The sequence below is a fragment of the Leptonychotes weddellii genome, chromosome 6 (assembly GCF_054177405.1).
Source record: "Leptonychotes weddellii isolate Sample4059 chromosome 6, ASM5417740v2, whole genome shotgun sequence".
NCBI lineage: Eukaryota > Metazoa > Chordata > Mammalia > Carnivora > Phocidae > Leptonychotes > Leptonychotes weddellii.
In genome coordinates, this window is record NC_138374.1 from 137289710 (window position 1) to 137313359 (window position 23650).

A 23650-nucleotide genomic window follows, 5' to 3' on the forward strand; every position below is an offset into this window, starting at 1 on the left:
AGGCCCTCTGCCCAGGGCCCTTCCTCCCTGCTCTTCCGCCCCTTCTCCTCCATGAAGCCTTCCTGGGTCACTCCCACCATGAACACCTGTTAGCTCATCTTTATCTGTAACTACCCATGTACGCGTCCAACTTCCCTGCCTCTAGAGCCTCTGGAGGGCAAACTGTACCTTAGCCATCTCCCAGTATTCTGGGGCTGAGCCTGTTTTCTTAGTATCACCCTTATTAGTATTACTTTACTTTTATTTTTAATTTTAAAATTTATCTTATTTTTTTTTGCAAGACACTTTTTTTTTAAAGATTTTATTTATTTATTTGAGAGAGAGAATGAGATAGAGAGAGAGAACATGAGATGGGGGAGGGTCAGAGGGAGAAGCAGACTCCCCGACGAGCAGGGAGCCCGATGCGGGACTTGATCCCGGGACTCCAGGATCATGACCTGAGCCGAAGGCAGTCGCTTAACTAACTGAGCCACCCAGGCGCCCCTTTACTTTTTAAGTAAGCTCCGTGCCCAAGATGGGGCTTGAACTCACGACCCCGAGATCAAGAGTCGTACACTCAGCCGACAGAGCCAGCCGGGCGCCCCATCTTTATTAGGTATTACTTAAATTTTTTTTGTCAAGAAAGCAGTGTGCCTGCTGTGGCTCCCATCCTCTGGGATTCAGGAGCCTCGACCCAACCGTCCACTCAGATCTTCGATCTAGATTCTTCCTAAAGTTGTCATCCACGGGGCGCCTGGGTGGCTCAGTTGGTTGAGCGACTGCCTTCGGCTCAGGTCACGATCCTGGAGTCCCGGGATCGAGTCCCGCATCGGGCTCCCTGCTCGGCGGGGAGTCTGCTTCTCCCTCTGACCCTAACCCCTCTCATGTGCTCTCTCTCATTCTCTCTCTCTCAGATAAATAAATAAAATCTTAAAAAAAAAAAAAAAAGTTGTCATCCACACACGCCTTCCAGAGTTTCACAGGATGAGCAATCGCCAACAGCCAGGAGGAAGCGAGCCGCCCTTTACAAGTATGGTTGCCGTTGCCTCACTTCCTGTATCATGTGACCCGCCCATAGTCGTCACATGACCCATCCACTCCATTCGGCCGGAATTCAACCTGCAGGGCTAATTCGGGGTCTATAGCTCCTGCCGGTACCTGCATCCCTGTTTTTATTTAGTGGATCCTCCATCCTTCCGAGGCTTGAACCCTGCAGTCCCCTCACCTGGTGATGGAGCTTTCAGGTCCTCCCAGAGAGGTGAGTGGGCCCAGGCTCCCCATCGGTCCTGTCACGCTGCTTCTGGAATCCTGGCCATCCGGACCCTGGAATTCAATGAATGACAGTCTCCTCCAGCCCAGGCCATCATGGCTCTTCGACGGAGGGGCAGATGGAGCAGGGGAGGGGTGGAGGGAGAGGCGGTGGGAAGAGGGGAGGAGAAGGGTCCTGGTTGGGGTGGGCAGCACCCAGCAGTCTGTGGGCCTTGTTCTGGCCCTGTTAAAGGAGGGTGGAAGACTAGGCTGTGGGCACCCAGCCCACAGGAGGGCAGCCGGGCGTGGAGAGGGGCTTGCCTTCTAGCCAGTCGTCATTCTGTCCTCAGGAATGTCCCCGGCCCCTGGGCAGGGTAGGCATCATGGCTGCTAGCCTCCCGGGATTTCTTCTACTTCAGGCAATATCGTGGGCATCAGGTAAGCGAGGCACGGAGAGGGGAGGGAGCCCCCCGCCTCCGTCTGCCTGATGGTCCTTGGTCCCCTTCTGGCATACAGGAGCACCAGTGGGTGTGGAATAAACCCTTCTGAGCGACTGAGACCAAGCTTGGATGGGGGCACAGCGAGAGGAGTTTTGAAATCCGTGTTGTCTGTCCTTCTGACCTGTGTGTCCCTTCTCTGTCTTCGTCCTGTAGCCCTAGCCTCTGCTTGTGCTCCTTCCCTCCCAGGTGCCCGGCCCTGCAGCCCTAAAAGCTTTGGCTACAGCTCAGTGGTCTGTGTCTGCAATGCCACGTACTGCGACTCTCTTGAGCCCCTGACCCTGCCTGCCCCCGGCACCTTCAGCCGGTATGAGAGCACGCGCAGCGGGCGCCGAATGGAGCAGAGCCTGGGGACCATCCGGGCCAATCACACGGGCACAGGTGACCACGGCATCCCCGCCCCCAGGGCAGGCTGGGGTCCCCCCCGGAGCTGTCATGCCAGTGACCACCACGACTTTCTTCCCTGCGCACTGAGACCCTTCGTTCCCTGTGCGTGTTCTCAGGGCTGCTGCTGACCCTGCAGCCAGGCCAGACGTTCCAGAAAGTGAAGGGCTTTGGAGGGGCCATGACAGATGCGGCTGCTCTCAACATCCTCGCCCTGTCACCCCCTGCCCGGGATTTGCTGCTCAAATCCTATTTCTCTGAAGAAGGTGAGGAAAAGGGGGACAAGATGACAGTGTGACTGGCACCCCGACCTTTCCGCTGACCATGACTTCCACGCATCCCTGACATTTGGGTCCTCTCTCAATGCCCGGTGAAGTAAGAGTGTCCCGCCTACCTCTCACTGAGTGCGTAGGGATGCTGAGGCTCAGAAAGCCTGGCTCTGCAGGCCCCAGCCCCGGAGCCCAGGCTCCCTTTGGCTTGCCTTGGACATCATTTAGGACTGGCAGGGGGCAGGCCAGGTCCCACACTCTCCTGCTGACCCAGACCCTCCTGTCTTGGCCTTCCCTTCCTGCAGGAATCGAGTACAACATCATCCGGGTCCCCATGGCCAGCTGTGACTTCTCCGTCCGCACCTACACGTACGATGATACCCCTGACGACTTTGAGTTACGCGGCTTCAGCCTCCCTGAGGAGGACGTCAAGCTCAAGGTGGGCACTCGGCCTGGCGGAGTCATTGCCTGCCGGCTGAGAAGGCTCAGGCCGGAGCAGTCTGCGGAGAGACGCGGAACCTGCCCCCGGCTCTGTTGTGTTCTGGGGTGGGGGGGCGCAGGGCGGGGGCCGACGGCTAGGCCTGATGCACTGGTCGGGCCAGTCTGTCCGTATTCCAGCTCTGGGAATCTCTCTCCTCACCTGCACGGTCTCCAGATACCCCTGATTCACCAAGCCCTGGAGCTGGCCCGGCGCCCCGTGTCGCTGTTCGCCAGTCCCTGGACATCACCCACGTGGATGAAGACCAACGGGGCCGTGAATGGGAAGGGGTCACTCAAGGGTCGGCCCGGGGATCTCTACCACCAGACCTGGGCCAGATACTTTGTGAAGTAAGGGAGCTGCAAGGCCATGGGGTCTGGACCAGCTCCCCTCTTGGACACCCTCGTCTCTGCCCCACCCCTGGACCTTGGCCACCCCCAGACTGGACTCCTCAGACCACCTTTCTACCTTCTGGGCCTTTCAGACTTGGCCTGTCAGTTTTCCCCCCCTTGATGGGCCTCCTGTTCCCCCAGGGTCTTGGTCCCTTTTCTTGGCCGGGCTCGCTCACACCCTTTGCCCTGCCAGGTTCCTGGATGCCTATGCAGAGCACAACTTACGGTTCTGGGCAGTGACGGCGGAGAACGAGCCCTCTGCAGGGCTGCTCAGTGGGTACCCCTTCCAGTGCCTGGGCTTCACCCCCGAACACCAGCGAGACTTCATCGCCCGGGACCTGGGTCCTGCCCTTGCCAACAGTATGCACCACGACATCTGTCTGCTCATCCTGGATGACCAGCGCTTGCTGCTGCCTCACTGGGCCCAGGTGGTAAGGCCAGGGCCTCCAGGAGTATCCCGGTGACCCCCAAATCTGGCATCCAGGTGGCTGGCGCCCAGAGTGGCTTCCCTGCCCCAACTCTTGGTTCCCAGAATTCCCTGGCCTAGAGCCAGGTGCCCAGGTGGCTCCCCTGGGGTGCTGACCTCCTCTGGATCTCCAGGGCCCCAGGGGTCCCCAGGGTTGTCACCTGAAGCCCCTCTAGTTGCCTGCAGCGCACTGCCCATTTCTCAGGGCCTGGTGCTACTTCCAGAACCTTCTGTGCAGGGCCCAGGTTCAGTGGCCCCTGTCCCCTCTCTGCCCTTCCCGGTAAAGGTGCTGGCGGACCCGGATGCAGCTAAGTACGTCTGTGGCATTGCCGTACACTGGTACCTGGACTTCCTGGCTCCAGCCAAAGCCACCCTGGGGGAGACACACCGCCTGTTCCCCAACACCATGCTCTTCGCCTCCGAGGCCTGCGTGGGCTCCAAGTTCTGGGAGCAGAGTGTACGCCTGGGCTCCTGGGACCGAGGGGTCCAGTACAGCCACAGCATCATCACGGTGAGCCCCCAGCCCCCCGCCGGGCACACCACCGCAGGCCCTCTTGGTCTCAGCAAGGGAAGGCCTCTTCGCCAACCGTCCCCTGCTGACTTGCTCTGTGGGGCAAGTTCTGGGACCTCGCGATTCCCTATCACGCCTTCCCTCCCAGACGGGCACACCCCACCTGCCTCAGTTTCTCAGCTTCTCTTCCGATGCTTCCATCCTCACCACCCCGCCCCCACCTCCGCCCCCCCCCCCGCCGAGTACTGAGGGTATAGAGCACCCATCACGGGGCGGGGCACCCCTGTCACCTGTCTTCCTCACACAACCCGTAACGACATTGTCTGGGGACCCTGTGTGGAGCCTTTGTTTCTGCTCTGCTCCCACCGCAGAATCTCCTCTACCATGTGGCTGGCTGGACCGACTGGAACCTCGCCCTGAACCTGGAAGGGGGGCCCAACTGGGTGCGCAACTTCGTGGACAGCCCCATCATCGTCGACATCACCAAAGACACGTTTTACAAGCAGCCCATGTTCTATCACCTCGGCCACTTCAGGTGAGTGGAGGGTGGGCCCCCTGGCCCACACCAGGCCTGGCATCTCGTGCATGGGCCTACAGCACCCCCTGGGGGGTGGGCACCGGGGGGAGGCACCGTGGCCCCCCACCCCCCGGCAGGAAGTGAGCAGGTGCGTCAGCGGACGCTGGGGATGGGAAGTGAGGGCGCAGCTTTGGCCGGGGCCCTGGGGGTGGCCAGGGGGACAGTGACTTCTCAGCTGAGTGAGAAGGGAGCGGGCCCCGGCCTGACCGCGCCTGTTCCCACCTCAGCAAGTTCATTCCGGAGGGCTCCCGGAGAGTGGGGCTGCTGGCCAGCGAGAAGAACGGCTTGGACGCCGTGGCCCTGACCCGTCCCGACGGCTCTGCGGTCGTGGTGGTGCTCAACCGGTGAGGGCGGCAGGGCCGGGGGCGGGGGGGGCCGGACGGCGGGGGCCGGACGGCGGCCTCGGCAGGCCGGGTGCTCAGCCTCTCCTCCCCGCCTTCGCCAGCTCCCCCGAGGACGTGCCTCTCACCATCGAGGACCCTGGCGTGGGCTTCGTGGAGACGCTGTCCCCGGGCTACTCCATCCACACCTACCTGTGGCGTCGCCAGTGACGGCCCGGGCCCGGGCCCGGGCTCGGCGTGGGCATTAAAGGGACAGAGTCGGCTCACGTGCTGTGTGTGGCTGAGGAGGCTCTAGGGGGGCCGGGGGGAGCGTAGGTGACGTAAGCCGGGGAGCAGCGGTTTGGGTGAGTCACTCTCCCCCTGGCTGGGGCCGGGGGCTGGAGGCCCCTCGGGAGAGGACAGGGCAGCCCCGGCGGCCCCACCCCCATGCTGTGTGCCGGCTCCGTGGAAACTGGGCTGGGGCCCAGGGTGAGCTCACCGTCTGGACAAACACAAGCTGGGGGTGGGGGGCGGCTGAGGAAAGGAGGACGTGAGGGAGGCCGGGCCCCACACGGCCCCCTGCACCGCGGCCAGGAAGGACGGTGGCCCCTTAAGGAAGAGAGTGTCGGATTCCAGTCAGCGTGGACAGGTTTATTACGGGAGCGGCACCCCACTTCCAGCCGTACTGGCAATGGGGCAACACGGGGGCCTCTGGAATGTACGACAGTAGAAAACTCAGTCCCGGGGGCGTGAGGGCAAGTCACTCCTCTTCATCCTCCTCAGCCATGCTCAGGGACCGTGCGCCCGGGGCCCGAGCAGGCGTTGCCCGTTGGATAGAGACAATGCCACTGAGCAAGGCGTAGCCCGCCATGGCTGCCAGGCCTGCCAGCACAGAGAGGATCTGGTTCCGGCGCCGGTACGGTTCCTCCTCAGTCTCCGGGCCCACTGGTGTCTGGTGTGGGGGTGGCACCTCAGCTGAGGGACAAGGAAGGAAGGTGGGGGTGGGGGGCTAGTTCCTGGACTCCTGCCCACTTTCCCCAGGGCTGGTGCCCACCCCTTCCCCCGTCTGCCCCTTACCTCCATCCCAGGGGAAGTAGAGGCTGAGGATGTGTGTGCAGTAGGCGCAGAGGTTCTGCAGCCCCCGCAGGTGGGCCTGCAGCTTCCCGCTGGGCAGCTTGGCCTGCAGCAGCAGGGCCAAGTAGCTGAAGACAAAGGCGTCCAGGGAGGCGGGGCTGGAGCAGAGAGAGAGGGCAGGAGGAGAGACTGTGGCAGAAGGGGTGGGGACAGAGTGGGAGGAAGAGCGGGCCCTGGGAGGTGGGAGGTGGGCTCTGGCAGCGGAGGGCCCCCAGGGGAGGAGAGGACACCCGGTTCTGGACCTGGCGTGGGGAGGGCTCCCCAGGCAGCGCCAGCCTGGCCCTGAATGGGACTCTATCCCGGGGCTGCATAAAGGGCACATTGAGCGCCCCGCAGCCCTGCAGGCCCCCCCTGTGCCTGGCAGCCCTCCCACCTCACACACAGCCCCACTGTCATCAGGCCCAGTGTCTGTCCCAAGGACCTCTCGTCCGGCGCCTGAGCCACCCCAGTCCCTGCGGCGACACCTGAACCCGTATCTTCTCCCAAACCACCTATCTTTCCCCTGGAGACAGACTCACGCATCTCCGAAGAAGAACTTCTGAGAGCCCAGGCGCTGGGAGAGCAGGGTCAGGCATTCCCGAGCCTCTTGGTACAGCTGTAGGGAGGACACAAGGCAGGCTCGCGGCTGCGGGAACAGAGCCACCTCCCGGCCCGGGCAGCCCCATTCCTGACCATCGTCTTTGGGGCTCCTCTCCTACAGCAGCCCCCTGCCCCAGAGGTACCTCCTTCTCCAGCTCTTCCTCGTTCTCAGGCCTGTGCTTCCCGCCCAGCAGCTGCAGCCGCTCCATGAACTGCCGCTGCATGCGGCCGGGAAGGAAGAAGTTCAGGGGAAAGGGCATGGCCTCCGCATACCACTTCCGGGTCACTTCCACATAGTTCTTGGTGTCTACCCAAAAAGTATGTATCTGGATTGGGGAGGTAGGAAGGAGGAAGCAGGTCTGAGCCAGTGCAGCTGCCTGACTTAGGGTGGGCCTCTGTGCTGCCCCTGGCCTCCGTGTGTGTGAGTGTGTCCATGACACCCCCCCCCCCCCCCCGCTTACTGGCCACGAACGCTGGGAGGTCTGGGCGCACTCACCAGCACCGGGAGCAGCTTCTCCTCCAGCAGAGACATGAAGGCCAACGTGTCTGCCCCTTGCCGGGCTGACAGATCATAATCAGCGTTGTACTTCTGTGGAGGAGATGCCCGTGAGGCGGACACCGGGAGGCTCCAGGGCACGTCCCCAAGGAGGCAGGCATCCTGTCTCCTGCTCCCATCACAGCCTCTGAGTGTAGCAGAGGTAGAGCAAGCAGCTTTTCCTGCTGAGGCCCCCTTGCCTGGGCCCGTTCAGTAGCCTGTTGCTGTTGGCGGAAAGCCTGGGCCTCGGAGCCTGCTGGCCATCAAGGTCGGGCGCCCACTGCGGGGAGAAAGGCAGGCCCAGCCGCAAACCAGGAGCAGCTCCCGGAGCCTCCACAGAAAGCTGGCAGCATATGCCTGCTGACGGCGACTTTCTAACAGGACCTTCCCCAGTCCAGGCACCACACGGCTGGCAGAGCGGAGCTCAGATGCCGTGTGGGCCTCAGTCCATGCCCCAGGAACTAGGCGACGCCTTCCTCATGCCCAGGGCCCCTTGGCTTGTTCTCTCAATGCCCAGGGCTATTTCTTCTATTTCATTCCATGGCCCGGGCGCCACCACACACATTCTAACCGTACCCCAGCTCTCAGCCTGCCACACCTTTGTAGGCTCCAGTGTCTGGTCCTCAGCAACCCTCTCCACATCCTGAGCAAGTTTTGTCCCCACATAACCTCTGGAACATGATCCTTAAAAAAAAAAATCTCTCTGAGCCTCAGATTCTCCCCTGTAGAATTTTCTCTCAATGTGGCTGTGTTAGGAGAACACTCTGGAAACTGCAAAAGCTGTGCTCATACATAAGGAATCAGGGCAGTGGCCCAGTCCCTGCCAGGAACTTTGCATTCTACCTGGATCCCCTCTCTCCATGCCTCCCAAGCCTCCACTGAACTCCCCAGCTCCTTCACCCTTCGGAAAGCAGAAATGAAGAAGAGGCCCCGCTTCTGACAAGTGTTCCCATGAATGAGGAGCCATTGGGAAGATCCTAAGCCCCCTCCTTTCACAAACAAGGAACTTAAAGCTCTGAGAGGTGAAGGAACTTGCCCAAGGTCACACAGTCAAGGACAGAGGGAAGAGCATAGTCAAGGTATCCCTAGTTCTCTTGTAATACTCCCTCCACTTCCCCACGCTGGCTTGAAGCCTTGTCCATCCTAAGCCCCATATCCAGCCCAACCTAGTCCTGTGAGAAGGACAGGAGCCACCTTTGAGGGCCTCGTCTGAGCCAGATGTTCTCTTCTGCCCTCCTTTCCCTTCCCTGTGTCGTCAGCCCGTTCACCTCTCCCTCCCTGCCCAGCAGGCAAAAGGCACTGTGCCTCGAGATGCCTCCCCAGCTCCCCAGCTTCATGCCTGGCCTAGTGCTTTACTGCTCTCAGCAGCTCTGGGTGTGTCTCTCCCATCGGACTACGTGTTCCTTGAAGCTCTGGGTCTCCTGCATCTAGCTCGACATTTATCAATAAAGGTGTGTTGCACTGAAATGACTGAACCACTCTCACTGGCAGCCCTCCTTCCCGAGCCACCTACCTCTTTTCGAAGGTGGGTGATGATCTTGTGTGGTACCGAGATGACCTCTCCATGACTGGTCCGGAGGGCAGGCAGAGTTCCTGACATTGAGAAAAAAGGACGCCCACCAGACCCTTAGCTGCCTATCCATATGGATTTACACCACATTCCTGTCCGTCTCCTGCTCCACCCCTTCCTCACCCCCCCAGGAACATGGGGTACCTGAAGGGCTCTGCCAGGGGTTGGTGATCTTGTGCACCTTGAGTGGGGCACCAGTAAATCTGGCATAGGTCTGCAGGGAAGGAAGCAGAAGGCAGAGAGGCCCCCAGAGGGGATCAGGAAGAGAAGTAACATCTATTGAATTCCTTTTGTGCTACGCTTAGTACCTGCCTCACAGAAGAAGAGGTGGGCGTTATGGTTGCCATTTCACAATGGGCAACACAGGGCTCAGAGAGTGTGGCCAGGTCTGCCACTCAAAGCCTCCCCTCCGTCCCCTCTCCTGCCATCTACCTGATGTACACATAGCCTCCTAAGTTCCTCCCAACCAGTACCTCCCCTTCCTTGAAAGCACTGACCATGTCCTTCTCTGGGAGTCTCTGTGGCCTGTTCCTACTTAAACCTTAGCACCTGAACACATTACTTTCATTTGCTAACATGTCTGCCGTTCTGCAAACAACTGCAGGGGAGAAACTAAGTCTTACTCATCTTTGCGTGCCAATGTGCGGTACTTGGAAGAGGCCTGATACGTGCTTATTAAATGAAGGATGAATGAATGAATGAAGTGAACTAGTCTTTCTGACTGCAAAGCTCCTTCCACAGAGCCTGGCGGTAAGCCTTTTGGTTCAATAAATAAGCTCAGTAAATGCTGCTCAGTGAGGAGGAGGAGGAGGAAAGGGAGGCTGAGAAGACAGGAATGCCAAGCCCGAGAGCCCGGAGGTCGTCCAGGCTCAGTAAACCCCAGATGAAGAAACAGCGCTCAGAGACGAGAAGGGATCGCCCCAAGGTCACATAGCCAGTAAGTGGATGAGCAAGGACTTACGACCCATTTCCTGAACCCCCAACCAGGCCTCTTGCTGTGGCTGCACGAAACCTAGGCTGTTAAGCCATAGGGCACTGAGCCCATATGGGCTAGGCACAGTCTTTGATTGCCTCAGTTTCCCCCAGTGCTCCCGCGCTGAGGCGCCCTGGCAAAATTCGGACGATCGGCCAGTTCGGTCCCCCCCCCCAATTCCTCCAGAGCGCAGCAGAGGGCAGTGGCGCCACCCCTCACCAGCACGGCCAGGCTGTCCAGATCCACTGACGGTAGCCCCCAGCCCCCCGACCAGCAGAACAGCTCCATGGGCGCCGCCATCTTGCCCGCCCTCTGTCCCGGAAGCACCTCCCCTCGCGCTTCCGCCCGGCCCCGCGCGGCCCCCTCCACCCGCCCCGCCCCTCGGGCCGCCGGAGGCGGGGGCCGGAGCGAGCTCCGAGGCGGGGCGGGGCGGCGCGGGGCGGAGCCGAGGGCTTCTGGGGAGGGTGGTCGCCGCCGGCTCCAGAGGCGGGTCCCGAAGGGGGGAAGGGTTCTCGGCCGGGCCCTCCTCGCGGAGGCTGGGCGCCCTGGCTGCGGGGAGCCCCGGACCCCCGAGGGCGCGGCGGGTCCCGGCGAAGCGGGTCTTGTGCGCCCGGGCCGGCTCTGGGGTTTCTCGCAGCCCTGCACGCGGCCTGGGCTGCGCCCGGGCCCCGCGGGGCTCGGCCCGGAGCAGAGGCCGCGGGGGGGTCCCCCGAGCCGCATGTTTTCCACAGCGCGTTATGTTTGGAGCCCGCCCCGCGCCGCCTGTCGCCATGGAAACAAAACAGGGGCGGCGGCGGCCGGAGCCGGGTCGGGCTGGGGCCTGGATGGGGGGAGGGGGTGGGGCTCGCGGGCCGTTGCCGGGGTAACGGGAACCGAGGCGCCCCTCCGCTTCATCCGGGTCACGGCCTGCCCGCCAGTACCCCATGTGTTCCCTGTTTGGCCCCGGCCCCTTGCCTGTCCCCTGGTTTACTCCCGGCCCTGCTGGCCCTTTCCTCGTTCCCGATTCCTTCCGTCCAACCCCTTCACTGACCGCTGTGTTAGGCTGGCCCTCCAGTTCCTAGCAGAGGCCTCCCCGTTTTCCCAGGAATGAGGCACGTGTCAGGGGACCCCCACCCTAATAAAGAGCACTTGCTTCGTCAGAGCAGCGAAGTTCAAGCCATGTGGGCATCCCCTGGGCACGATAGCAAGCTAGTTTCCACCACTCCCTTGGCATCCTCTGATGCCAGTTGTGGAATAATGCCCACTGTCTGGCACTGCCCCTGCCTGGGGTTCCTGCCTTCCCCGACTGTGACTTACAGGAAACAGTAGCGTTCGGTAGTGGCCCCCAGCAGCGAGATGCCAGCAGGGAGGGAGGCACCTGGGAGGGAGGACCGTTAGGGAGAGGCAGGAGGCGGGGAGGCCTCCAGACTCTTCCCCAGTGCCTCTGGTTCCCAGGGCTGGGGATGCCTCCGGGCTGATCGGCAGCTCTTTGTTTCAGCCCCCCCTCACCCGCCTGATGGCCCCCCCCCTCACCTCCCCCTTGCAGTCCCTCCGCCCCCCGCTCCTGCTCTCTCCGCCTAGCCTTTTCCCCTCCCAGCCGCCTGCCCGCCAGGGGTAGTGAGCTAGCTGAGCGGCATGGAGACGCAGGAACTTCGAGGGGCCCTGGCTCTTCTCCTCCTTTGCACTTTCGCATCTGCCAGTCAGGACCTGCAGGGTAAGCCTGTCTCCATCCTCTTAGACCCCGCCCCGCCGGGCCTCCTCCCCGTTTGCCCCCAGCCGAGTAGCAGGCAACATGTGGGCCAGGGGAGAGTCCTGAAATTGACCAGGAGGGAAGAATTGGTGAAATTAGGGCCACAGACGGAGGAGTGAACACCAGAGGGTGGTGGGTGAGTAGGAACTGGCCAGGGTCAGCGTGAGGCCGGGGCAGAGGACTCAGGAGCTGGATGCTAGGGCTGCCCCGGCTGGCTTGGTGTCTGAGCATCCGCAGGCAGCCCAGGATCTGGGAGAGCAGTGCAAAGGTGGGCTTCTTCGCCCGCTGGGCTCCTGGCTGCCCCAGGACAGGGTGGGGGTGGGGACCGAGAGGTCTGGGCTCTCCCGGAGGTCTGGCTGTGGGATGGGCCTGTGGGTGTGGGAGAGGTAGCTGGAGCAGATGACAGAGGCACGGATTCATTACTGGCTGGAGGGGAAACCACAGACTGGCCAGGACACGGGAGGCAGAGGAGCTGGGTCCTACCTTCCCGTGGGGGAGAGGCAGACAGTACGAGGGTCGGAGCCCTCAGTGGGCAGCTCTTCTCATCCAGAGTGTGTGTGCTGAGCCCCCAGGATGGGAGGAGGGGCGTTCGGGTGTGGAATGAGCCAAACCAGCCCCGTAAAGAGAAACTGCTTTTCCATTTCTGCGCTGTGGGCACCAGGTGCTACTTCTGCGTGGGATCAGCACAGTGGCTCCCTTGCGCCACCTGGTGGGCGCATCTCAGTTGTGCCGGGCGCTGTTTCCGTATTTCCGAGAGGCTCAGGCCTTCGGGTTCCAGAGGGTGGCAGTAGGCAATATTGAGGGAAAGGAAGGCACAAAGCCTTGTCTTCTGATAGCAGCAAGGATTGAATTTCAAGAAGGAGACTAACGCTGCCTGGGGGCGGGGGTAGGGGGTAGTGATGAAGGATGCTCCGCCCCTGAGGGCTCAGCGGAAAGGGCAGGCCTTGGCATTTGACCCCTCTCTCTGACCTTGGTAATCCTTGCCTGGCCAGTGATTGACCTGCTGACTGTGGGCGAGTCTCGGCAGATGACAGCTGTAGCAGAGAAGATCCGGGCAGCCCTGCTCACTGCTGGAGACATCTACCTCTTGTCCACCTTCCGCCTGCCCCCCAAGCAGGGTGGGGTCCTCTTTGGCCTCTACTCTCGCCAGGACAACACACGATGGCTGGAGGCCTCAGTTGTGGGCAAAATTAACAAAGGTGACTGGTGGGCATCTCCTTTCCTGCAGCGATGATCCCTCGTCCCCACTCCCATATCCCTCTTAATTCTCCTTGGGCTCCGTGGGGGCCCATGGACCCATCCGGCTGTGCTCAGGCACCAGGGGCGCCTGGAATGGGGTGCTTAGGAGGTGCCTCAGGAGGCCAGGTACCCAAACAAGAGAGTGAGGCCTAATACTTGTAGGGAGGGGGTTTTGTACTTGGGGCTGCCTGGGGGAGGGAGAGGCATGTCTACGTGTCCCAGCAAGGGCATTCAGCAGCCCCTCAGATCCCCGGCAGTCCAGTGGGTACAGAACCAGCTGCCACCCTAGCAGGGGACAGAGTGACTGAAGACTAAGGACGTCCTTGTCTCTGAACCGGTCTGAAAAGCGTCTGTTGTGTGCCCATCACATACAAGGTGGCGAGAGATACATAGCTGACTAGGGGCTGATGGGCATGCCGTCCAGAAGAGTTGGCTCGAGGCTCAGCTGGGAGACGGGGCGGGGGGCAGGGCCCGTACTGACCTCCCCTCCCGGGCAGTCCTGGTGCGGTACCAGCGAGAGGACAGCAGAGGGCATGCGGTGAGCCTCCAGCAAGCAGGCCTGGCCGACGGTCGCACACACACGGCTCTCCTGCGGCTCCGCGGCCCCGCCCGACCCAGCCCTGCCCTGCAGCTCTATGTGGACTGCAAACTGGGAGACCAGCATGCTGGCCTCCCTGCGCTGGCCCCCATTCCTCCAGCGGAGGTCGACGGGCTGGAGATCCGGACTGGACAGAAAGCGTATTTGAGGATGCAGGTGAGCAGGGAGGGAGGGCCCCCGAGTTCCTGCAGATGCATTTTGCAGCAGCAGGGGGAGGAGGAGCTGATGGATTTTCCCACCCTACTCTGCTCCTGTCCCCCCCACCCAGGGCTTCGTGGAATCTATGAAAATGATTCTGGGCGGGTCCATGGCCCGGGTGGGAGCCCTGAGTGAGTGTCCCTTCCAGGGGGACGAGTCCATCCACAGTGCAGGTAACACGGAGCTGACGTTCTGGACCCCAGATCACTTCCTGTGGTCTTTGTTGATTCTCATCTCCTTGTCTTCCCCCTTAACGCTCATTCCTTTGGCTCACTCATTTTCTGGGGCTTCTGACCCTGTCACCCCCAATCTCCTTTGCCTCTGGCTCTGTGATCTCCAAAAGATACAGCCATCCCAGGAGGCGTGGCTCGAAAAGTCTCCCTGTTCAGGTGGCCCCGCCTCCCATGGTGGCTGGGAAAATAGAGCGATGGAGGAGAAGAATAGAACTCCCAAGCACTCCGTGTGGGGGTGAGAAAGTTAACTGCTTGGTCTTGGTGACCCAGGGAAGGGTCTTGGGTCTTTCTTAGCTTTCGTTGGAGGCTGTCACCTACCAGCAGTCTGAGCATTGTCCATCTGCCTGGTGTCTCTGACAAGGATGTTCAGAGGTTCTTACCTAAATAAAATGCCCACTTCTCCCAGAAGCTTGGTAGGGGGGCTGGAGCGGAAATGGAGCGGACTGGGGGCCTGGCCCTGCTCTGGGTCACCTCTCACTTGGATCCCTTCTGCTGCTTCTAGGCCTGGGAACCAGGAGGATCTGGGTTTTGACTGTGAGGCAACCCCCTTGGAGGGTCCCTCACCCAGTGGGGAGAGCTGGTGCTGCCTGCCCGTCACCTCTGCCCTCCTACCATCCAACTGCCCGTCCTTCTTCCAAGACTCCTCTAGGCCTTTGTTCCTGCCCCTCTTTTCCTTCCTCCTCCTCACCGGCCTGGCCCTCTTCACGTCTCTACCCTCTGTGTTTTCTCCTCTCCAGTGACCAACGCACTCCACTCCATCCTAGGTGAGCAGGCCACAAGGAGGGGGGAGGGGCGAGAGGCTGGGGAGGAGGTCCAGGGCTTGGGCAGCGGCCTGAAACAAAGTCCTCTTTGGCCAGGAGAGGGGTGGGGTTTAAAGGCAGGGTGCGCAGCAGGGGCAGGAATTGGCTTACTACCACAAAGAGGGACCAGGGCTGTGGCCCAGGTCTGAGCTTCTCTGCACCCGGGGCTCTGGCAGGTGAGCAGACCAAGGCGCTGGTCACCCAGCTCACTCTCTTCAACCAGATCCTGGTGGAGCTGCGCGATGATATCCGAGACCAGGTTTGAGCACGCTGGTGGAGGGGGCGGCACTGGCTCTGGGATGGGGTGGTGGGTGCGAGGAGCTGGCTGCCCCCGTTCTTCTGTCCCCCAGGTGAAGGAAATGTCTCTGATCCGGAACACCATCATGGAGTGTCAGGTGTGCGGTGAGTGGGAGAGGGGGGTGGGCGCCAGGTGGCATCCCCGTGGTCCCCACCCCGTGGCTTTGGGCTCCACTTCCGGGGATTGGCACGGCCACCTCTGGGTGGCTCTGACCGTGCCCACCCCTCAGGCTTCCACGAGCAGCGTTCCCACTGCAGCCCCAACCCCTGCTTCCGAGGCGTGGACTGCATGGAAGTGTACGAGTACCCCGGCTACCGCTGCGGGCCCTGCCCCCCCGGCCTGCAGGGCAACGGCACCCACTGCGCGGACGTCAATGAGGTGGGGGAGGGTAGCCTGCGAGGGCACGGAGAGTGAGGAGAGGCCAAGGAGGTGGGGTGGGTGTCAGCCAGGGTGAGAGGAGCCCGGGCTTTAGGACGTTGGGAGACAGGAAAGGAGGTGAGGAAGGAGGGCACGAGGGTCGTGGCGCAGGCCGGAGGGCCACGTGGGGGGAGGGCCATGTGGAGGCCCGGGGCGGGGGGGAGGGCAGTGAGGCCAGGTAGGGAGAGCACAGGCAAGGGCCTGACCACTCCCTCCTTCGTCCCGCAGTGTGCTCACACTGACCCTTGCTTCCCTGGGGCCAGCTGCATCAACACTGTGCCCGGCTTCCACTGTGAAGCCTGTCCTCGCGGCTACAGAGGCACCCGGGTGTCCGGTGTGGGCATCGACTATGCCCGCGCCAGCAAACAGGTCAGGTCGAGTGGAGCATGGAGACGAGTTCCTGGCCTTGTGGGGACCGGGGGCTAACGGGCTGGACACGGGGTCCTTGTGATCAATGGGCTGGGGCTCCAGGCTGGTGCGCTGGCTTTGCTGGAGGAGACCCGCTGTAGGTCCGGTCCTACCTAGAGTCTGCCCCTTCAGGTCTGCCATGACGTGGACGAGTGCAATGATGGGAACAATGGTGGCTGTGACCCAAACTCCATCTGCACCAATACTGTGGTGAGCCGAGTGCCCGGAGTGTGTCGGGAGTGCTGGGGTGTGCGAACCCCGCTTCAGGTCTGCTGCTCCCCCTCCTCCTTCCCTAGGGCAGGCCACACAGACGTGGCACACACTGGTTTGGAATCCTGGTTCTGCTTCTTACTGTGACCGTCAGCAGGTCTCCTGAGGGGTCAGTCCTCACTTGAAAACTGGGGCTGAGATACACCTCAAAAGGCTGCCAGGAGAGCCCAAAGGCGATGACTGCCCTAGCTGGCTTCAGGCTGGGAGTGCCCACTCTGCACCCCTCGGGCAGGACAGCCCCGGTCCGGGGTGCCCGGCGGGCTGACCCTCCTCCCTGAGACACTGCTTCCCTGTTCTTAGGGCTCCTTCAAGTGTGGCCCCTGTCGCCTGGGCTTCCTAGGCAACCAGAGCCAGGGCTGCCTCCCAGCCCGCACCTGCCACAGCCCAGCCCACAGCCCCTGCCACGTCCATGCGCACTGTCTCTTTGAACGCAACGGGGCAGTGTCCTGCGCGGTGAGCTAGGCCTGGGGCTTGGGGGGGAAGGGGAGACTCCGCTTAGGGCCTGGGATGGGGGCCCACATGGGAAGGGGCCCAGAAACTGGTTGGTGAGAATGGGGGCTGGAGCAGGAAAAGGCTGGGGTGTGAGGAGACGGCCCTGGCCCTCATTCCTACCCTTCCCGTTGCCCAGTGTAACGTGGGCTGGGCCGGGAATGGGAATGTGTGTGGGACCGACACAGACATCGATGGCTACCCGGACCAGGCCCTGCCGTGCATGGACAACAACAAACACTGCAAGCAGGTGTGGGGCAGGCGGGCAGGCAGGCAGGCTGGGGCAGGGGTGAGCGCCTAGGCTGGGGTGGGTAGCCCAGGCTGGGGCGGGGCAGGGGGGGCAGGCTGGGGCAGGGGTGGGTGCCCAGGCTGGGGCGGGGGGGGGCAGCCTGGGGCAGGCGGGCAGTGGTGAGCACGCAGGCTGGGGCAGGGCACAACCCATCCTGCCTCTTCCTCCCCTGACCTTTAGGACAATTGCCTTTTGACACCCAACTCTGGGCAGGAAGATGCTGATAACGATGGCGTGGGGGACCAGTGTGATGATGATGCCGATGGGGATGGGATCAAGAATGTCGAGGTGGCTCTTGGCAGTCCTGTCCCTTTCAGCTCCTCTGCTCCCCTCCACGCCTTGTCCCATAACCCTGTCCCCCCTTGGTCCCTGGCGGCTCTGCAGGACCTCAGTGCTCAGTTAGGGAGGCATAAACCCTGTGCCAGGACAAGGTGGATTCCGTGGAGGGCGGGTGGGCGGGCCGGCACGTCGTGGTGACTGCAGACACGGGCACGGGACGAGGTGAGGGCTAGGTGGCCAGGGGTGCAAGGGAGGCCTGACTCTTCCTCTCACCTCAGGACAACTGCCGGCTCTTCCCCAACAAGGACCAGCAAAACTCTGATACAGATTCATTCGGGGATGCCTGTGACAACTGCCCCAACGTTCCCAACAATGACCAGAAGGACACGGACGGCAACGGGGAAGGGGACGCGTGTGACAACGATGTGGATGGGGACGGTGCCGCTGGGGCTGGGGACTGGGAGGCCCGTGTGGATTTGGGTGCCGGTGGGAAGGAAGGGCAGTTGGGCAGTCTGACGGCCGCAGGGGGAGGCCTGGGTGGGCAGAGGGCCCTGGGAATGTGAGGCAGGGGGCAGGAGCAGGCCAGAGGGCGCGGGCGGAGTCCCCACCCAGCTGTCCTCGTGGGAGATGAGCTCCGGAAGAGCACCACCCGCTTTACCGACAGGCTTGTGCACGTCTTGCAGGCATCCCCAATGGACTGGACAATTGCCCTAAAGTCCCCAACCCCCTGCAGACAGACAGGGATGAGGACGGGGTGGGAGATGCCTGTGATAGCTGTCCTGAGATGAGCAATCCTACGCAGGTACAGGGGTGGGGAGGGCAGGGAGCGGGAGGGCCTGGGGGTGAGGCCCCAGCCCTTCCCATGGGAAGCGTCCGGCCATCGTCTTCAGTTATCAAGAGATGGTGAGAACGGCCCCCCTCTCTCAGACAGATGCAGACAGCGACCTGGTAGGGGATGTCTGTGACACCAACGAGGACAGGTAGGGCGGGCCAAGAGACGGACGGTCCTACCGGGGTTCCTTTACTTTCCTGCAGTACATTCTCTGTTTCCTGTACGGTTAAGCTTTGATTCTCCACTACTGTTGAGCAGGAAGTCACTCCCCTAGTCTAGCCTCCACTCCTGCTGCTGGACGTTCGCCTCACCTGGCTGACTGCAGGGCACAGCCCAGACTTCTGAGCAGAAGAGAGGGGATGGATGTGGTACTTTTAGAGCCTTTACTTGGTGCCTGTTCTGGGCAGCGATGGGGATGGACATCAGGACACCAAGGACAACTGCCCACAGCTGCCAAACAGCTCCCAGCTGGACTCAGACAATGACGGACTTGGAGACGAGTGTGATGGGGACGATGACAATGACGGGGTCCCAGACTACGTGCCTCCTGGTCCTGATAACTGTCGCCTGGTACCCAATCCCAATCAGAAGGACTCAGACGGTGAGGCTGGGGTCCCACAAAGGATTGCACTGGAGGGGGCCCTGCCCAGGGAGAGGAGGCAGGTGCTGCTGGGGAGAAGCCAGGAAGACAAAGCCCGACGGGGGGTAGTCTTGTCTGGAGGCCACGGCCAGGCCTTCCTGAGCACCTGGCCCCGCTCTGCCCAGGCAATGGTGTTGGGGATGTGTGTGAGGATGACTTTGACAATGACGCAGTGGTCGACCCCCTGGACGTGTGCCCCGAGAGTGCAGAGGTGACCCTCACAGATTTCCGGGCCTATCAGACTGTCGTCTTGGATCCTGAGGGTGATGCTCAGATTGATCCAAACTGGGTCGTGCTCAACCAGGTACTTGGGCAGTGGGCTGGGCAGGTGCTATCAGACCAGACTACCAGGTGGGGCCCAGGTGGGGCCGCGTACCCGGAACAGGGCTTTCCTCTTCACTGCACACCCCCAGGGCATGGAAATCGTTCAGACCATGAACAGTGACCCCGGCCTGGCAGTTGGTATGTATGGGGCACCCAGTTTGATCCTTTCCACATGGAGGAATCCCACAGGGTCAGAGGGTGGGGGCCAAGCTGGCCATACATGTCACAGGCATCCCTTCCCACCCTGAGTCTGCCGTGGGCCAATGGTGGCTTTGCTGCCCTGACCTTGACCCCACCTGCCCCCCAGGATATACAGCCTTCAATGGTGTGGACTTTGAAGGCACCTTCCACGTGAACACGGTGACTGATGATGACTACGCAGGCTTTCTCTTCAGCTATCAAGACAGCGGCCGGTTCTACGTGGTCATGTGGAAGCAGACGGAGCAGACCTACTGGCAGGCCACACCTTTCCGGGCTGTTGCTCAGCCGGGGCTGCAGCTCAAGGTCTGCGGCTGCCCGGAGCCCCAGTCCAGGGCCCTTCCCCAAAGCCTCCCTGAGCTGGCCCCAGGGCTTCTCCACTGCCTGAGTGGGGAGCCTCTTTCTCAGCCGCCTGGCCTGGAGGTTGGCTCCCCGGGACTCCAGAACGCTCTCCCGCCCACCTTGCCTTCCTTCTCCACCTGCACTTCCCAGCCTGCTGTCTGGGTCCTGTGGGTGATCCAACATCTTTGCCAATACCCTCCAGGCAGTGACGTCAGTGTCCGGCCCAGGTGAGCACCTCCGGAATGCCCTGTGGCATACTGGCCACACCCCTGATCAGGTGCGACTGCTGTGGACCGACCCACGAAACGTGGGCTGGCGTGACAAGACCTCCTACCGCTGGCAGCTGCTGCACCGGCCTCAAGTCGGCTACATCCGGTGAGGGAGGGGCGAGCCCTTCTGAGGGACCCGGGCCAGGCTCCGCTCACCTTTAGCTGGGACTCACCAGTGACGGCCCCTCTGCTCCCCTCTGCTCCACTCCTCGGTGCCATGGGCTGGGACCGGGACCACTTCTCCCTCTCCCCTCCCGCCGCACACGTCCCACCTCAGCCCTGCTCTCCGCCTCAGGCAGCCTGGGCCCTGGTGCTGGTGCGACCTAGGACCCATAGGTGATGTCGGGCGAGTCCTTCCTCGTCCGAGCTCTGTTTTCCCCTCTGTAAAGTGAGGGCCTCTCTGGGAGCCTCTAAACCACAGGCCAGTCTTTGGAGAGGCCCATCACATCCAGCCCCTTCAGTGGTACATCCCAGAAGCCGCCCCATCACGGTGTCTGACCCGGAAGGTGTCGTCATTTGCAGAAGAGTAAACCGACGCCTAGACTGCACACTTCTTAGTAGCAGGGCTAAGACTTCTCAGTTCAGTGCTGTGTGCACCCCTGTGCATTTCCTAGTTGGTGGGGATGACAGGGAAGGGAGGGGAAATGCAAGAGCCCAGGGTCCACGGACTTGGGTTGGTTCCCCTTTAAGGTGCCTGGGGCTGCAGGGTGCCAGGGCAGGGGATGAGGGAGGGTGGACTAGAGCCTGGGAAGCGGGTGACTTCACCCCCCAGCCCTTTGTGCTCATTGTCATGGCAACCCAATCCTCGCTTGGAATGTGGCTGGTGCTTTGAGATGCAAAGGGGGCGGACAAAGAGGCAGGGGCCCCAGGCCTGAGAAGAGCACCCGTGTCCCTCCCCTTTCCTTCTTCCCTCTCCCTCCTTCCGTTCTCTCCCTCTGGCCCGGTGAGCTCCAGGGGGGTTGGGGATGAGCAGGGGCCTGGGCTTGATGGCCCAGTGCCCACTGGCATCCTAGCACCATGGACACCTATCCTGGACAGGGTGAAGCTCTATGAGGGTCCTCAGCTAGTGGCGGATTCTGGGGTGATCATTGACACAGCCATGCGGGGAGGGCGTCTTGGTGTATTCTGCTTCTCCCAGGAAAACATCATTTGGTCCAATCTCCAATACCGATGCAATGGTGAGACTCCAGACTGAGATCAGCCTGACCTTTCCGACGCCCTCGTGGGAGAGTCCTATCTTCTGACCGTCATCATTTCTGCCTCCTCAGACACAGTGCCCGAGGATTTTGAGCCGTTCCGGAGGCAGCTGCTCCAGGGAAGAGTGTGAAGAGGCGGCCACCGGATTCAGAATCCTGATTTTAGACCCTCTGGCCTTGGGGTCCATCCTGGAGACGCTGGGGTCTAATCTGCAGCAGCTCAGCCAAACACAGACCCCCCTCTGGCACCCACAGGAGTTTAGCCCCAGAGGGGTGGGACCCCACTGTTCAGGAGTTGGGAAGCTTTCAAGGGATATTTTTCTCAGGCACTAACCCCAGGAAAGATAACACCACATTGCCATAAAGTTCCAGTGGTTTTCTAAGCTAGTGCATGTTGCTTATTTTAGGGATTTTCTGGGATAGTGTGGGGAGCAGGAAGGAACCTGAGGGGGTGAGGAAGGGGGCTGGTAGGATGAAAGCTGGAGATCTACAGAAGTTTGGCTGTGTGTGGGGCCAGGTGGAGGAGGGAAGGTGCTGGATTGGGGTAGGTGAAGGATGAGGGGCTAGTCTGAAGATGGCTAAAGTCCTCCCAGCCCCACTTACTCACGGTGGCAGCGGCGACACTCCAGTCTATCTTAGGTCGTCCCGATCGAGAGGAGGGCTGGAGCTGGCCCGCTCGGGGCGAGGGGGAGGCCGGGGGGCCGGGGGGGCCGGAGGCCGGGACGAGTGCAATATTGGCGGGGGAAGGAACAACACTGCACCGCGTCCCGTCCCTCCCGCCCGCCCGGGGCCCGGGATCCCGCTCCGCACCGCCTGCAGCCGGACCAGCCCCAGAACCGGAGTCGCGCCGGGGAGTTGGGTCCACCCTGGATGCCAGAGACTTGGCGCCTGGACGAGGGGGGAGCGGACGGTGTGTGGGGGGGTGCCAGGAGGGGAGACCGCGGTGGCCCGGAAAGCCGCTTTCCGACACCCAGCCGTTGCGCGCGCTTGCTCTTTAAATACTCGGAGTGCGTGGCGCGGAGCCGTCGCCATGGTGACGCGTGTCCCAGCAACCGCACTGAATGGCTGTTGCCTGGCAACGCCGGGGCAGAAGTTTTGGGACCGCCCACTTAGATGCTTGCGCTTTCCCCCGCGGGCGGGTGGGGGGGCTTCCGCGCCCCTCCGGCCCGCGCGCCCCGCCTGGCCCCTGCACGAAGCCGCGCCCCCCTCGCCTGCCGCCCGGCTTCCCTCCAGCCCCGTGGCACCGAAGTGTTATGAAAGTCCCTTGTCCAGTCTACTCGCTGCGACCGAGAACTGTTCCTAATGCGGACGCAACTGGGGGATGTAACCTCCGGAGGGAGCCCGACCCCCACGCTCCACGTGCGCTGTGCCCCAAATACCTCCCCGTGCCCAAACGTTTCTGCCCTTCGTACTTCTCCCCTGCCATTACCCCCCTCACATACAGTCCCCTGGTCACCACCATGTGCCTGCCTCCCCCCAACTGCACTGTGCTCCCCATGATAGCTCTGGGCCCCCAAATACCATTCTGTTGCCCCACCTAGTCTCTGCCTCGTAAACGCGTCATTAACCTGCCCCATTTCCCCTCCCACATTCCGCTGTCCTCTCCCATATACCTCGGTGCCCCTTCCCGGTACCTCAGGACCCCACCCACTGAGCGCCATCTCCTCCGGACTCCGCCCCACGCGCCCCGGGGTCCCCGTAGCGGTCAGCCTTTCCGCCCACGGAGCGGCGCGTCCCTGCGCTCTGCGTCCGAGCCCCTGACCTGCGCGCCGGGGCTCCGCGCGCCCATCCCCCACCCCCCACCCCCGCTCCGGCCCCTCCCGCGACCCGGGCGTCCCTGCGTTGTCGCGCGCGGCCGCCAGGCTCCCGGGGCCGCCAGGGGGCGGGAGAGCCCGGCCCGCCGCCTGGCGGAGGACCGGGCCGGAATAACCCTGCGGTCCCGTGGAGCGTGAAGTGGAACTTTCTTCCCCCGCCCCCTCCTCGGGAGAAAGCCAAGGCGGGAACGCCGGCTGCTGAAAGCTTCGGCAGGGGCGGGGACTGTGGGTTTCGGTGGATCTGCGTGCGGACCGGGACAGGGAGCGGCTGGGACAGGGCGAGGAGCGGCGGTTCCGGGAAGGGGCGGGGGGAGGGGGTCCAAAAGGGGCACCCAGCCCACCCTTTCTCGAGGCTTCTCGTTCCTCCCCAGCCCCCACAGTGGCGCTTCAAGGGGTGCAGTGAGAATGGCAGCGGGGTGAGGGACGTGAGGGTGGGCTTCCTCGGCCTGCTGTCCAGGAGTCTGACCTAGCCCACTTCCTCTGACCCTTTTCTCACCTTGGTTGTCGCCCTGAGGCTAAAAACGAGAGCCTGGGAGACCCAGGGCCTTGATTCCCCCCACCCTTCACCTCCTTCTGGAGCCAGGGAGTGGTTGGGGAAAGAAGGAGACCACTTGGAGAACAAACAGGTTGTCAGAGGCTTGAGTGGTTGGAGCCCAGGTTTCCCACCTGAGGGGCCAGGAATGATTAGGGAGGAGGAGGAAGCAGGAGGTAGGAAAGGGGGGAGGGGGCGGGGTTTTGTCCCCTGTCACCTGCTTTGGCTGAGCCTAGGGCGGGCCAGGGACCGGTATAAAGCGGCAGGTGCCTGTGACCGCCCCACCTCACACGCAGCGTGTTCGGGAGACTGCTCTGCCCCTCCCCACCCGGTTCACCACCACC

General features: G+C 62.2%; 3 protein-coding genes across 7 annotated transcripts; 2 read left to right on the top strand and 1 right to left on the bottom strand.

The window, feature by feature from the left end:
- The first annotated feature begins 1071 nt into the window (after positions 1-1071).
- Positions 1072-5408, top strand: GBA1 (glucosylceramidase beta 1). 2 transcript variants are annotated; one of them, XM_081825493.1, is made up of 11 exons: positions 1072-1237; positions 1578-1665; positions 1881-2105; positions 2228-2374; positions 2683-2816; positions 3033-3205; positions 3441-3678; positions 4000-4224; positions 4596-4759; positions 5029-5145; positions 5247-5408. In XM_081825493.1, the coding sequence occupies exons 1-11, from the start codon at positions 1211-1213 to the stop codon at positions 5350-5352; spliced, it is 1644 nt and encodes a 547-aa protein (XP_081681619.1). In that variant the 5' UTR covers positions 1072-1210; the 3' UTR covers positions 5353-5408. The 2 variants fall into 2 exon arrangements, with proteins under 2 accessions (XP_081681619.1, XP_081681620.1); XM_081825494.1 differs by having other exon boundaries at positions 1914-2105.
- Positions 5409-5757: 349 nt separating this feature from the next.
- On the bottom strand, positions 5758-10274 carry MTX1 (metaxin 1). 2 transcript variants are annotated; one of them, XM_006734787.2, is made up of 8 exons: positions 10132-10274; positions 9084-9153; positions 8883-8962; positions 7331-7423; positions 6978-7160; positions 6774-6850; positions 6199-6353; positions 5758-6096 (listed from the first exon to the last, which is right to left on the bottom strand). In XM_006734787.2, the coding sequence occupies exons 1-8, from the start codon at positions 10210-10212 to the stop codon at positions 5882-5884; spliced, it is 954 nt and encodes a 317-aa protein (XP_006734850.2). In that variant the 5' UTR covers positions 10213-10274; the 3' UTR covers positions 5758-5881. The 2 variants fall into 2 exon arrangements, with proteins under 2 accessions (XP_006734850.2, XP_081681621.1); XM_081825495.1 differs by having other exon boundaries at positions 6199-6384.
- A 488-nt stretch (positions 10275-10762) lies between these two features.
- THBS3 (thrombospondin 3) lies at positions 10763-21343 on the top strand. Of its 3 annotated transcripts, XM_006734788.3 has the most exons (23): positions 10763-11605; positions 12634-12840; positions 13378-13634; positions 13747-13849; positions 14647-14673; positions 14886-14968; positions 15060-15111; positions 15237-15385; positions 15653-15793; positions 15965-16042; positions 16403-16555; positions 16731-16841; positions 17061-17168; positions 17438-17597; positions 17843-17961; positions 18087-18139; positions 18399-18592; positions 18757-18935; positions 19045-19093; positions 19263-19459; positions 19698-19870; positions 20803-20942; positions 21033-21343. In XM_006734788.3, exons 1-23 carry the CDS (start codon positions 11527-11529, stop codon positions 21089-21091), a joined length of 2871 nt encoding a protein of 956 aa, XP_006734851.1. In that variant the 5' UTR covers positions 10763-11526; the 3' UTR covers positions 21092-21343. The 3 variants fall into 3 exon arrangements, with proteins under 3 accessions (XP_006734851.1, XP_081681617.1, XP_081681616.1); XM_081825491.1 differs by lacking the exon at positions 14886-14968 and having other exon boundaries at positions 15060-15104; XM_081825490.1 differs by lacking the exons at positions 10763-11605; positions 12634-12840; positions 13378-13634; positions 13747-13849; positions 14647-14673 and having other exon boundaries at positions 14905-14968; positions 15060-15104.
- Positions 21344-23650: the final 2307 nt, after the last annotated feature.